This window comes from Cololabis saira, chromosome 3 (genome assembly GCF_033807715.1).
Source record: "Cololabis saira isolate AMF1-May2022 chromosome 3, fColSai1.1, whole genome shotgun sequence".
Lineage (NCBI taxonomy): Eukaryota > Metazoa > Chordata > Actinopteri > Beloniformes > Belonidae > Cololabis > Cololabis saira.
The window spans coordinates 44,875,672-44,891,043 of record NC_084589.1 but is presented as its reverse complement, the minus strand read 5'-3'; the positions used below and the strand labels follow the sequence as shown (position 1 = coordinate 44,891,043).

Below are 15,372 nucleotides of genomic sequence, written 5' to 3'. Positions count from 1 at the left end.
GTAGGTTTTAATCTTAACTCGCACACTGTGCTCGTAAATTATTTCTTCCAGTTTGCACATTTCCATTTTTAGGGGCAAGTGAAATTCTCGCTCTGTAGAGCCCTGCAGTAACGTCACATTGGACGACCAAAACAACCAAATCACTGACCAAGTGCAACACTATTAAAAGGAACCCTGGCTATTAAGACATGTAGGTCTTAAAAGATAAATGTTGGTATCAATTATAACAATGTGATATAAAAAACCTTTTTGATGTCTTCGTTTTTATAAAATTTGAAAATATAATTTAACTAGTAGGTCGCCATTGTTGTTTACATTCTGGGTAGTGACGTCAAACGGTGGCTCCTGCTAACCCCCGTCCACTGTTCTGACACCCAGAAACAGATCAAAACACAGCTAAACAGGTGACGGCGCACCAGAAACACAGATGAAAACACAGCTGAACATTAAGGTGACGGCACACCTACAAAAAAGTAAAAAAAAAAAAAAGTGCAGCCCCATAAAGCATGAACTATAAAAACACCATAAAACTCAGATAGACTAACAGACCACACGTTTCAACTAGCAGATAGCCGATGCTACAATAAAAACCCCAGCCAGATCTGGCGTCATTAAATAAAATAAAGATGTTCTTGCCTATTTGACGCGAAGTCTGCGCCTCCCGTTTCGTCAAAGTCCCGGGCCAGTCCCCTCAGCCTCTGGTCTGTCATCACCCAGCACCGAGGCCGGTTTTAGGGGGGAGAGGGGTGGGCTATGCCCACCCAAACGTGCGTCCTCCTGCCCACCGGCGTCTTCATCCCGGCGGCGAGAGCGGAGAGCGAATGGCTGTGCGCTGCAGGCTGTAGAGCCCCGTCTACGGCGTAGGCTACGCAGGCTACGGAGTACCCTACGCCGTCTACGGCGTAGGGTACGCCGTCTACACAGGAGCCTAATGCACTGGTAAGATGCGCACGACATTGATCATTTTTGCAGATCTCCCGTGCATCACAGAACTTTGATCCAGTTTGCCTGAACAGAGACGTCTTATGGGCTCCCTCCACGGGAGAAAGCTGCTCATCTATGTTTTAGATACCTGTCCCAGTTAAACTAACGCGGCTTATCTTCTCAGAGCCACCGCTCTACGTCATCGCCCCCAGAATACATTGCGCAGGTAAAACATGGCGCCTTCCGCAGGTCAACATATGTGATAAACATTGTAGATTTTTAAAGCAATTAGATTATTTTATGTGTTTCTAACAACATATTTTAGTATAAGAGAACAATTGTGGCTAATTAGGGACTACATGTCTTAATAGCCAGGGTTCCTTTTAAAATATGCTCTGTTATCTCCATAGGAAAGCGATACCAAAATAATATGGAATATATCATATATATATATATATATATATAATCATTCAAAAAGGTGTACTTGAAAACAGGGTTTTGTTTCTGTAAATCATATTTGTTTGTATCTGTAACCGTAGTTTTGTAAACTTGTACATAGTAGTAGCTATTAAATATTTAGCTGTATGAAAGTGAGCTTGCAAGTGTCTGAATGCACAGACTTGTAAAACGGAGTTTGCACACATGTAGAAGTTTACGAAACTAAGCTTACAGATAAATGCTTGTACTTAAATGTATAAGTTTGCAAAACTATAGTTACAGGTACAAACATAAATGCACAGCTTTACAAAACTATGGTTACAGATACAAAACCCTGTTTTCAATCACTCCTTTCTGAATGATACAATATTCCATAAAAAAGGTGCAACCAAATCATGTGCTGGTGCAACCAACTTTCCCAGTCGGTCGCACCAGTGGACAAGTTAGTCTGGAGCCTGTGCAAGATATTTTTGACAGACCTTCTAAAGCTGTATTTCCACACTTATTTTTATCCTGTCACTTAAAGCGATACTATGTAACTTTTCCACCTTAATATCATATTTCCAGAGTCATTGTGATGGTACATCAACTTCCAACAGGTTTAATGACACCTCTGTCATGATCTGAGGGAGTCTGTATCGCCTTCACTGGCACTAAGTAACTTTGAGGAGCATGGTAAGAACCCTGCCACACTAAAAAACTACAAATCTTTACGGCTTTGACTGCTTTACGGCATACGTCACTTCGCCCTCCTTCCCGATTGGCAGTCGAGACGAAAATGGGCGGGGCGTGGAGCTCAGAGCTCCGCAGAAGCTGGTAACCCGTTGCTGTGTTGTCGCTGCAGCAGCTCCACACAACAGACGTGGGGAAAAGATCCTAATGGTTTAACTTTTCACCGCTTTCCTGCTCGGAGGCAGAACCACGGAGGCCAAGTATCTGAGATAACAGAGTAAAAGAGTGAAAGAGTCGTCGGCTCGCTTGGATCGCGGCTGTAACGACCAAACACCTTCCACACAGTAAACCACAAACACTCACACAGACCGGGTCGGATCAAAACCTGGGTTTTATTCCCCACTTCTCCAGCTAAACGTTGTTGCTGGCCAGCTCTCTGCGGTGCAATTAACCCCAATCTTCAGATAAAACTAGTTTGTTGAGGAAAAAATATTAACTCTTATTTGTAGCTGCAGAGGAAAAAAAAAATCTCACGAGGAAAACAAAAATGTTGCTCACGCCTCGGAGCCTCTTCAACATAATATAGCAGTCAAAAGAAAAGAGAAGTAAGTGTGCAGAACTGCGGCAGTAAATCCTTCTAAAGAGTGGCGCTCCGACGAGGAGCTCCATTCTTTAGTAGGGATTTCATATGGATCCAGACCGTTAATAATCATTATTTTCTCCATATACCGCTCCCTGGCTTCCTTGTTTAAGGTATCCCGGTAAATTCCAGTTCTTTTCCAGCAGTTTAACATCTTTTTTTTGCGTTCCGTCTGTTCACTTGGTGAAACAGAAAAGTCCGTCCCGTCTTCATTTACTATCAAAACAAATGCACGTGACGGGACAGGATCTTTCCGGCAGTACGCGCTGGTGCTCATGGGAAATGTAGTGTTCTTTCTGGTAAAGCATTTTGTCCAAAAGATGGCGCCAAACTCAACAAAAGCTGAAAGTTCCGTTGTGCTGCTTTAATGGAAATGAACAAATGAACACAGGCAGACCACGGTGTTAATTTTGAACACATCTGCTCTTGTTCTCTATCTTAGATGGACACGGAGAATCAGTTCTGCAGTCCAACTGAAATGGAGACAGTTGTCAACAGTGAGAGGGTAAGTTGAATGTAATGTAGACATTTGATGGAAATTCGTTTTTTTTTTAATACTTTTAAGATAAATACATATGATTCTGAAATGTCTTGCTGCTCAAACTGTCTGGTAACAATAAATGTTACAATAAAAAAATTCCAACAGTGTCAGAAACATAGCCTGGTGTGTGCAACTGTCTCCCCCTTGGACAAGTGTCTCCAGTGTGTGGGACCTGTGTCCTCCCTCAAGTGGCTTGGCTATAAATGCAGAGGTGAGATATTAAATGAATTGGCACTGTCTGGTGAAAGGTAGTAGGTGTATGTGCTGTGTTCTGTGGTACGATTAACCCCTCTATTAACACCTATGGAGAATGATCCTGGTAAAGCATAGGCTACTGTACCTACTGTTGTTTCAGTTTAACTATGGTGTCATTATCAAATTGAAGACAGCTACCGTACTTTATTAGAGTGAGATTGATTGCAGTGCGTGTCATATATGTCATCTAATTCAGATTACATAAAGATGTTTCATTCTGCCTTATTGGCACTGACCAGTTCTGCGAGGGTCATACTGTAGGTTTTCCTCAATCCACCTTGTTCTCCACTTGGATGTGCGAACATTTACATCAATAAGTGTCAGTGAGTCGGTGAAGTGCTCAAACTCAGTCTTTCATTTTGTTTTTAAAACAGTCACATATGCAGGGGTGATAGCGCTCCGGCGTCACGCCGGATTTCCGGCATACCGAGGTAAAATCAGGTTTGCCGTTCGCGTAGTGCTGGGCGGTATACCGGTTCATACCGAATACGGGTGTTTATTTTTTTTTTATGATATGAATTTTTCATATACCATAATACCGGTGAGTAGCGTACACAACGTTGGGAGCGCCGCGCGGCGGAACGTAGCGCCGCTGGACACTGTTTGTGAGGGGACTGTTTAGCGAGTGAGCAGTGAGCAGAGCCGGCAGGGAAAAGTCAACAGTGCTGCGTGTCCGCGTGTAACCTAAATCTACCATGGCCTCAGTGTTAGCGCTCGGCCAAGTGAGGCTTTATAAATATATGGGCTTTATATTGTATTAAATATATGAGCGCGGAGTTGGCGAGGAGCTGCGCGCGGCGAGGAGTACGAGCCGGGCTCTGTGAAGCCTGATTTATGGTTCCGCGTTAAATCGACGCAGAACTTTCGCCGTAGGGTGCGCCGTAGGGTGCGCCGTATTTCGCGTAACCCACGGCGTAGGGCCTGCGTTGGTGTAACGCGGAACCATAAATCAGCTTTAAACCACACCTGCAGCCCGTCAGCTCATCAGGAGGTTAAAACAGCGGGGATACTAGTTGTTCATTGCTGGTTCGTTTTGTTATCTCTGACAGTTTTATTGGTGTGTTTGTTAGCTTGCTGGTGTTTTTTTTCCTCTCTGGGATTTTTGAGTTATTTATGCAGAAGTTCTGATTTCCCTGTGAGCAGTACTCGAGTTGAGGGGGGATGAGGGGTGATGTGATGGCACCCCCCCCCCCCCCCCCCCCCCCCCGAAATGAAAACGGTCCAAATCATCCCCCCTGTAAAACTGCCATCCCTCTTTTCCATCCCTTATGTCATTTCATCAATGAATGTGGTTTTACTGCTATTTCAACATTTCAACAAAGACGTGACGCTTACTTTTTTTGTCCGATGGAACTTTTTACCTAATAATAAACATAAAAATGAATACAAAATATAACATGTATGTCTGATACGTTCCTTCTACATGTGCCCACTCTTATTTTATTTAAGCATGTTGGTTATTGGTCATTTTCTGCCATCTGAAGTGTGAAAACATCATGTGGGGTGACCGTCCGGCCTTGACTTCTGTTTGGACAACTGGTTTTAAATCACATTAAAACAATTTAAAAATAATGCTTGCCCTATTGGGCATACTTTCAAACTTGTTTTAGATTTATTGACAAAGTTATGGAACATTTGTACACACATTTCAATCATAATACACAAACTAATCTTGTCCGAATATGTTCATTGTCTGAATTATCATCTGGGGTGACCATGAAAAAAATACAATTGAGGGACTTTTATATTGACAATCATCTCAAAGAGGATGTTGCATCAGCCAGTTACTCCATGAGGGTCCCAGAGAGACAACCTGCAGGTCAGTAGTCTCTCTCTCCTTTACAAATAAATCCTCTTTCTAACTGCTGCAGTGTATACGTCACATTGTGATATCACGTGGGGTGACCACCCTAAAACTGTAAATAATTAGTTTTATTTGCAAATCTATATTTTGAAGGTAAATTTGTTAGTGATATGTGGTGAGAAGTAGCTAGCTTAGATCATATAGCTAACTGTTAGCCTGTTATATTTGATTAAACTTGAAAGCATCATGTGGGGTGACCACCTGTCATGTGGGGTAACCAACAAATGGCAATTCTGTATCAAATTCAAAATTGAATGTCTATCAGTTTTGGTTCAAATATAAATTATTGGTATAGCATGCATAAGTGGATACACCTTGTACACATTTTAAATCAGTTTTATGAATTTTAGAGTAAGTAAGAGGGTGACACTGCCATTATAGATAGAATGTATTTAAAAATGGTTTTCAAAAATTGAAAGGAAACATGTGTCTATCTTTCTTGAACAGTTAATTTAATTACTGATACTTATTAAAATATAAATTTTGTTATGGAAATCTATTAAATTTGAGATAAATTACGGTCGCCCCAAATGACTTTTTTAAGGTTGTTGCCCTATGTAGGTTTAAAAACACTAAATGTGTAAAATGTAGATGTAGGTTTAAAAACACTAAAATACCTTTTGAAGTTTTCACATACATGTATGTGTACACTACATTTCAAATGTTTGGAAAATGGCCAAAAATATCTTTATTTTAAGTATTTTAAAAATGGGCTACTCGAAGGCCTTATACGTCATTGACCCACAAGCAAAAAAATCTTGTTCCACTGGCAGATTTTTCTACTTATTTCAAGTGAAAATCTACTTGAAACAGACTGATTTATTGCTTGTGGAGTTGAAAAATGCATGAGAACAGGACCTTGAAAAAAATCGCATATTAAATCACAATCGTAATATTGAGGAAAAAAATCGCAATTAGATTATTTTCAAAAATCGTTCAGCCCTACATTAGAATCATAAGTGCCGCCACCTCATTGTAAACGGCATCATTTTGTGAGGCCATGCAAACCTGTATTTATACTAGTGTGGACATTAATGTTTTTCTACAATATTTCCTCCTCATGACAGTAAAATAGGCCATTCTAAGCCAATTTACTGCAGCAATTCCTTTCCAAATCATTAGAAAATGTGGTTAACACCCAGTTGTGCATGAAAAAAAAAAAACGTGATATACCGTGAAACCGATATAATTTTGAAAAATACCGTGATATAAATTTTTGGTCATACCGCCCAGCACTACGTTCGCGTAGATCCGAGAGACGCTTTCACTCAAAACCACACCAGTAGCCATACTTAAGCCAATCGGTAATAGTGTAGGGGGTGGTCCTGGGTTTTGGCCAATCGGATTGATTCTAGCCTCGCGTCACCAGGCTCCAGGCTGTTAACCGAAATACCAAAATCACCAAAATAAGGCATATCTACAAAAATATGGAAAATCTACAAAAGTCATCAGAATATTCAATTTAATGAACTATTTATCAAAATGTTGTCCCAGGGAATCACACCCCTGGCCTATGTTGTTCAATTGTCTCATTCTGTTTTCTATGGGCTGCATGTGGTGAGCTTGAACAACAGGACCATGGGTCAATTTACACCAGACTTACACTTTATGGGCCTGATTTACTAAAGGTTTGCATGCGTAAAAACGTGTGCAAACTTGACAGCACCCACAAACCAATGCGCAAGCTGATCTACTAACAGCGTGCAAAGAGGACTGCGCCTCTCAAATGCACAAAATAGCACACGATATTAATTTAGTACTTTTGCCCTGATGAATAATCAATATGGGGCGTAACCGCCAGAAAGCGCTAAATACTGGGAGGGGAAAATGCAAATAGGTCCATTTACCACACGCAATGAGATTTACCAAGCCTGAAAGTTTTTGCGGGGATTGTGATGCGTCTGTATTTAATACGTTCGAAAGGAAGGTGCTAATCTGCCCAGCATCTCCACATGCAAAAGGAGAAATATTTTATTTGAATGTTAAATCGAGTATTATTCAGCAAAAGGTTGCCACAGGAGGCACATTCATTTTTTTATTTGTGATAATAAATAAATCACGTGTTTTCATGGAGAAAAGGGGTGCCGTATTCAGCACCCCTGCCGTGAAAAAAAACCCCTCGTCTGACAAAAATTATATTCTCATTCTGTGTCAAGTTCTGTTTAGCGTCCAGTTTTGTGTTAATGATTCATGTTTAAATGCGCTCATGGATTCCACAATAGTCATACTTTCCCACAATCCCAGTCACAGATAACAAAAATCGGGTAAATGGTTATTGATGTCATTAATTAATAGCCTGCTTACTGTTGTCTTCCATAATATTTGTCAATATATATATTATAAACTCCTTAGTATGTGTTTGTGTGAGTGTGTATATATAAATATATTGAAGTGTCAGTGTGTAGTTTTTTTTCTTGGTCTACTTATCATTGAATATACGAGGGGGTGCTTTTCACGGCAGGGGTGCTGAATACGGCACAACAATTTGCCTCTTCCACTAATATCTCTAACTCCAACTCGTCAAATTTTATTTTGCGCTTGCGACTATCCTGCTTTCCATCCAGACTCTCCATGGTGCAAAGTTTGCGCTCGCAAACCGTAAGACACGCAACACCTCATTTAAATACTGAGGTTTGCACCTGTTATCAATTGCGCACGCAATCTTAGTTGATCACCCACAAAACACACAACAACAGCATGTGCAAACTTTTTCAGTGCACACGCAATTTAGTACTCTTTATTTAGGATCTTAGTAAATCGGGCCCTAAGAGGACAAAAAATGACAATTGTGTTGATCGGGGCATATATCTTGGCTTAGGGGCTCGCTTACCTCCCAGGGAAAAAAAGTTCAGGCTCAGGATTTTTTTTTACTATCACCCCTACATATACAACAGTCTCTGATTTTCCTTGCACTTGAATAAAGAACAGGTGCCTCAAATACGTCACATTTTTCCTTGGCTCACAATGTTGGCAGAAATGTTCTTTCAATGTATCTGTCATCTACGTCTTCATCAAAGTCAAAAGTGTTGTATACCTTTAATTGCTTCATCCCCGGCCACATGTAGGAACGTGGCTCTTTTCACTGAATCAGACTTTTCGTCGATTCCACTGGCGACAAGAAACAGTTCAGATCTCTGGATCCAGACTCCAATTTTTCTGCTAGATTTCCTACAGTCACAGTGCCGCCTAATGGTCACACAGAGTAATGCATTTGTTTTCAAATATACTACATAGCTGAAGGGGAAGACAGAAGGTTCAGGACAAACTTTAAACCTCACAAATACAACCAAACAATCAACACTGGGAAACACTTTTGACTTGTTAAAAATCCTATCTTTTTGTCCCTTTTTGTAATTCCAGACCTCCCACAAGAAAATGTTTGTAAGGTGGAGGAGGATGGGGTTTTCAGTGACCAGCACCTGGATAACCTGGAGAGGAGCTGCAGCCCGGACCAGGAGGAACCAGGGCATCCACAGACTACAGAACTGGAGGAAGACTCCAGCAGTCAGGAGATGAAGCACGAGGACGTAGAGGTGGATGTTCCATTGGTCAATGTCGCTGATGTGAAAGTTGAAAATGGTGAACCAGGACCAAACTGTGGCAAGCTGCTGTTGCACACTTCTCCTGAAGCTCAAAACAAAGATGAGGAAGGGACTGAAAGTTTACGCTCAGACTCCAGTAAAACTGCAGATCCGGAGCCAATGAGACGACACGGTGACCACGAAGATGCTGCTTTCCCGTCAGACAGCAACTGTAAATCAAAGCTGATCAGGACCCACACGAGGAAGAAGGTGTTTTCTTGCAGAACTTGCAGGAAAGAGTTTAGTAAACGTAGTATTTTAATGGATCACAAGAAGATCCACACTGGCGAAAGGCCGTACCTGTGCAACACCTGCAACAACGCCTTTACTTATTTATCACATCTTAAACGCCACATAACCACACACACAGGCGAGAAGCCCTACATCTGCAAAACATGTGGAAAAGGTTTCACGCAACGTTCCAACCTGGTGATTCACTCGAGGACCCACACTGGCGAAAGGCCGTACCCGTGCAACACCTGCAGCAAAACCTTTACTAAATTATCAGATCTTAAACGCCACATAACCACGCACACGAGCGAGAAGCCCTACATCTGCAAAACATGTGGAAAGAATTACAGGCAAGTTTCCCACCTGGTGGTTCACTCGAGGAGCCACACGGGCGAGAAGCCCTACATCTGCAAAACATGTGGAAAGAGTTACACGCAAAATTGCAACCTGGTGATTCACTCGAGGATCCACACCGGTGAAAGGCCGTACCTGTGCAACACCTGCAGCAGAACCTTTACGAGATTATCAGATCTTAAAAGCCACATAACCACGCACACGGGCGAGAAGCCATATTTGTGCAAGACGTGCAACAAAGGTTTTAGCCGCAGAATTGGTTTGCTGAGTCACATGAAAAATCACCCGGAGGAGAAGTCTGGTGACTCGTGACAAATGAAGCTCATGTTGTCGTCCTCCGGGGGCAGGTGTCCACTCCTGTCTGACCCACAGAAGAAGAACCCGCAGAAGTCCAACCACCACCTCCTGTGGCTGATGAGCCTAATCCCCTCCCCACAAGGGTTGCAGGTTCAACCCGGATTTATGCTTCTCCGTCAACTTGACGCAGAGGGAACGATGTGGTTGTGTACTTTTTTTAAAGTTCTGCATTGAGTTTGTTTGAATCCCTGTTCCTTCTTAAAATTGTATTATTTGTTGCTGTTTGTAACTTGCCGTCTCCACGGTGTAAATAAAGAGCTGTTAGTATGTGCTGAAGTTTCTTTAAACGTGACAGTTTATTTCGTTCATATACAAAGCCTCTCTCACACGTTCTTTTTCCCGTCTGTTTCTTCTTCACTCACATTCTCTTTGTAAAGTTAATCTGCAGCTCCATGTTGTTAAACTCTCTCCATCTACTCCGTTCAGAGTTTAGTCCAAGTTTGATATATTTACATGTTCAGGTTTTAAAACGTTCCTCTGAAAAACATGAAGAAACTTCAGAGAAACGAGGACAAAAGAAGAAACGCAACCATCAACACGTCAGAAACAGAACAGCCAACCATCTATCACCATTTTATAAACTTTGATGTCTGCAGCATTAAACAAAAAACCTTGAAGATTTCAGAAGTCAGTGCAGTCAGATACGATTTGCTTTTATTTCCCCTTTAAAATGTTTTTATTGATTTAGAAAACAAGAACATTTGGTTTAAAGATGAATGAGGAAATGAGTGTGATGTGGGAAACGCATCACGACACTTGAGTCCCGATACAATACGATATTGCAGTATTCAAATTTTGCGATATATTGTGATGTTATACATAGTTCGCTGAAAACTGTAAAAGGCTTTAAGCATTTTAAATCTGAGCTGCACGTACATCAGATTATCGCTATAATTCATGGGACAAACTAAGTAAAAACAATGTAATTCAAATGATCCATGCTGTGTTATTGTAACTATATAAGCTAAAGTTACAACATATTTGTGTACGTTTTTCATATTTAAATAATATGAAATTAACAATATTATTTAATCACATGTATAAAATCAAGTTGTACTAGATTTACAACTCGTCTGACACATGGTTTATTCTAAAGCTGATGTTGAGATCCGTCTTGAAGCTGCAGATCTGCAGGTTGGAGAGCAGAGGGGTATTCCAGGAAGCGGGTTTAGTGAAAAGTCTGAGTTTGTTAAGCCTGAGATGAGGGAAATCCGGAGTTTTCAGTTCCAGAAAGCGATTTAACTCAAACTCTGAGTCAGTTACTATGGCAACCGAGCCTCTGAACCTAACCTGCTCGCTAGCAGGTTTACTTCAATAAAGCCTGAGTTTCTCTCCGTCTCCTCCCTCAGTGGCGTCAATTCAGCCAATGGGCCTTTACACAATACACATCCGTTTTCTGCACCACGGACAGCAAGCAGCAGAGTTAGAGAGTAGAAAAAGCGTTGGGAAAGATAATACCTAGTGAAATCCATCATGTTGTTCTGATATGCATTTGTAGTTATTTTATATGTATTAAGTAATAGAATAAATCAATACAAATAGACACAGAGTAATTCCATAAATGTATAAAAAAAAATTAAAACACATTTACATTTTCCCCTGAAGCCGGGTGTGGCGGCTGCCCCTGATCTAAATGACAATAACATTTCCTTCAATACCATTCCACCACTGGTTTCATCTGTAATATTATAAGACAGTGTGCTTAAATGTTAAATGAATACTGCATTCAAACTTACACATTGACTGCAGCAACTTTCTCCCACGCCAATTCTCTCCTTTGCTCCTGCAGCTCTGTTTTTTTTTTTTTTTCAAAATATGCTCTCATACTCGCCATACGCATGTATTAACACTTCTAGCTCCAGTGGCGTGAAGTATGTGGATCTTCAGATGCAAACTAATGTTTCCTCAAAGGGATTTTGTAAATTGAAATGTTAAATAAAGTAAAAAAAAAAAGAAAACGTATGTGGATCTTTTGTTGTTGCCGGTTGCCATGGTGAATCGTTGAATCAGGGCTCTACTGATGATGGCTTTTTAACTCGAGCTTAACAAACTCAGAGTTGATTGAACTAACTCATATCCGCTGTTCTGGAACCGAAAACTCAGAGTTTCCTATCTCAGGTTAAGTCAACTCGGAGTTCAGGTTTAAACTCGGACTTTGTTGAACCTGCTTCCTGGAATACCCCTCAGGTGTTGGAAGGTGAAGTGAAGCCGAAGCCATCGCTTCATCCACTGATCTGTTGGCACGGTAGGAAAACTGATAGGAATCCACTGTGTCAGGAACCATGGAGTTGATGTGGGTTAAAAAAAGATGATCTGCTCTGTTGGTCTCTGGAGAAGGTTTCATGAAAATGTCTCCACATTTCTAGTCCATGAAAGAAGGCAGATTTTATGTCCATCAAATGCAGTGTCCATTGTTTTTGATAACTTCCTGCCACAAGGAGCCTCAGAGACTGAAGCACAGGTTGGAGATTCCTTCTGTAGCAGAAACTTGCAGTTGCTCAAAACCTCGTGCAACAAGCCTGGCTTTTGGTACCAGTCCATTTTCAATCTCTTTCAAAGTGCAAACTCAACGAGTGGAGATGCACTTTTGTAATAATAATTATAATTAAAGCTGCAAGCAGCGATGAACGGGCCCTCGCACTCACGGCCACCGCCCCCCATAAGCATATCAGAAAAGACACCACCCACGACTTCCTATGTCAAACCATTCAAAAGTTATAGCAGAAAAAAGGGACAACCAATCAGAAGAAGGGGCGGGGCTAATTCAGGCCAATGAAGGTCAAGGACTCCATACAGAATCTGATGACCCCACCCACGACTCTCTATGTCAAACCATTCCAAAGTTATAGCAGAAAATCGGGACAACCAATCAGAAGAAGGGGCAGGGCTAATTAAGGCCAACAAAGCTTAAGAACTCATTACAGATTCCCATGACACCACCCACGACTCCCTAGTTCAAACCATTCAAAAGTTATAGCAGAAAATCGGGACAACCAATCAGAAGAAGGGGTGGGGCTAATTAAGGCCAACGAAGCTTAAGAACTCCATAAAGAATCTGATGACACCACCCAGGACTTTCTATGTCAAACCATTCCAAAGTTATAGCAGAAAATCGGGACAACCAATCAGAAGAAGGGGCGGGGCTAATTAAGGCCAATGAAGCTTAAGAACTCAGTACAAAGTCCCATGACACCACCCACAACTTCCTATGTCAAACCATTCAAAAGTTATGGCAGAGAAAAGTATTCTAGGGGGCGCTGTTGAGCCGTTAGGCCACGCCCATTAATGCAAACCATTAAATATCAAAGGTATCGCCAGGCCTGGCTTGCATGCAAAATTTGGTGACTTTTGGAGAACTATCAAATATGGACCAATCACATGAAGGGGGGGCGCGCCTTTTGGCGTCTAGCGTCGCCACGGTAACACTTTTGAAAGAGAAAAGTAATGCGTGGTGTCGCAGGATGTAGACGCACATTTTGATGTATAACACACTTGGGTGCACGTTACGGTTCGGGCTGAATTAACTGCCGAAGGAATGGCATAAATTTCGCCAAAATGACACAATTTATTCAAAATGGCCGACATCCTGTTCGGTTTCGGCCATGGCTCCAAGAGACTTTTCTTTAAGTTGTGCCATGATACAGGTGTGTAGCGATTGTCTTGCATCTACATCAAACCGTATTGTGGGGCTTGAGGTACAAAGTTTTCCGGGGGGCGCTGTTGAGCCATTTTGCCACGCCCATTAATGCAAACCATGAAATATCAAATTTATCGCCAGGCCTGGCTTGCATGCCAAATTTGGTGCCTTTTGGGGAACTATCAAATATGGACCAATCAGATGAAGGAGACGAGCGCTTTTTCGCGTCTAGCGTCGCCACGGTAACACTTTTGAAAGAGAGAAGTAATGTGCGTCGTCACAGGACAGAGACGAACATTTTGATGTAAAAAAAAACACAAAAATTGCTTACAAAAATTTCGGCATATTGCCAGGCTTGAACTCCCAACCTCTGGCACCAAAGACCGCAATAATCTGGCTGAGCTAAGTCTCAGCTATTCCTTTCATTTGACCTACTGGCTTAGGACAGACCAACATAGCGATAAAATGTCTGGAACTTTTTTTTCCTAATTTTTTAAATATTTGTAAGTTATAAATATTAGTAAAACCCTACTATTTTAATTATTACTTTTTCTGTAACCATTCTGCCAAGGTTGTAACCTGGCTTGCATGCAAAATTTGGTGACTTTGGGAGAACTATCAAATATGGACCAATCAGATGAGGGAGACGAGCGCTTTTTCGCGTCTAGCGTCGTCACGGTAACACTTTTGAAAGAGAGAAGTAATGTGCGTCGTCACAGGACAGAGACGAACATTTTGATGTAAAAAAAACACAAAAATTGCTTACAAAAATTTCGGCATATTGCCAGGCTTGAACTCCCAACCTCTGGCACCAAAGACCGCAATAATCTGGCTGAGCTAAGTCTCAGCTGTTCCTTTAATTTGACCTACTGGCTTAGGACAGACCAACATAGCGATAAAATGTCTGGAACTTTTTTTTCCTAATTTTTTAAATATTTGTAAGTTATAAATATTAGTAAAACCCTACTATTTTAATTATTACTTTTTCTGTAACCATTCTGCCAAGGTTGTAACCGGGCTGAGCCGGGAATATTTCTGAGGTCACCACATTACAGGGAACTGATTGGTCGGGGGGCGGGGCCGTCATCACCCTACTCGCCACTGATTGGTCGGGGGGCGGGGCCGTCATCACCATACTCGCCACTGATTGGTCGGGGGCGGGGCCGTCATCACCCTACTCGCCACTGATTGGTCGGGGGGCGGGGCCGTCATCACCATACTCGCCACTGATTGGTCGGGGGGCGGGGCCGTCATCACCCTACTCGCCACTGATTGGTCGGGGGGCGGGGCCGTCATCACCCTACTCGCCACTGATTGGTCAGGGGGCGGGGCCGGCAGATGTTTGAATCAGGAAGCGCTTTTGAAAGAGAAAAGTAATGCGTGTTGTCGCAGGATGGAGACGCACATTTTGATGTATAACACACCTGGGTGCACGTTACGGTTCGGGCTGAATTAACTTTCGAAGGAATGGCATAAATTTCGCCAAAATGACACGACTAATTCAAAATGGCCGACTTCCTGTTTGGTTTCGGGCATGACGCCAAGAGACTTTTCTTTCAGTTGCGCCATGATAAAGGTGTGTACCGATTTTCGTGCATGTACGTCAAACCGTATCGTGGGGCTTGAGGCACAAAGTTTTCTAGGTGGCGCTGTTGAGCCATTTTGCCACGCCCATTAATGCAAACCATTAAATATCAAATTTTTCGCCAGGCCTGACTTGGGTGCAAAATTTTGTGACTTTTTGGGCATGTTAAGGGGGGCAAAAAGGCCATCACTTTGTCAGGAAAAAAATAATAATAATAATAATAATAATAATAAAAATTCCTGCAAATACAATAGGGCCTTCGCACTGAAGGTGCTCGGGCCCTAATAAAAATT

General features: G+C 41.9%; 1 protein-coding gene across 1 annotated transcript; it reads left to right on the top strand.

Annotated features, from left to right (window-relative positions):
• The first annotated feature begins 8,698 nt into the window (after positions 1–8,698).
• On the top strand, positions 8,699–9,971 carry LOC133440423 (zinc finger protein 239-like). Its single transcript, XM_061717680.1, has one exon. It carries the CDS (start codon positions 8,847–8,849, stop codon positions 9,810–9,812), a length of 966 nt encoding a protein of 321 aa, XP_061573664.1. The 5' UTR covers positions 8,699–8,846; the 3' UTR covers positions 9,813–9,971.
• Positions 9,972–15,372: the final 5,401 nt, after the last annotated feature.

What these genes read in the sequence shown, in the direction of transcription:
- LOC133440423 (XM_061717680.1), top strand. Translation starts at nt 8,847, where the DNA reads ATGAAGCACGAGGACGTAGAGGTGGATGTTCCATTGGTCAATGTCGCT.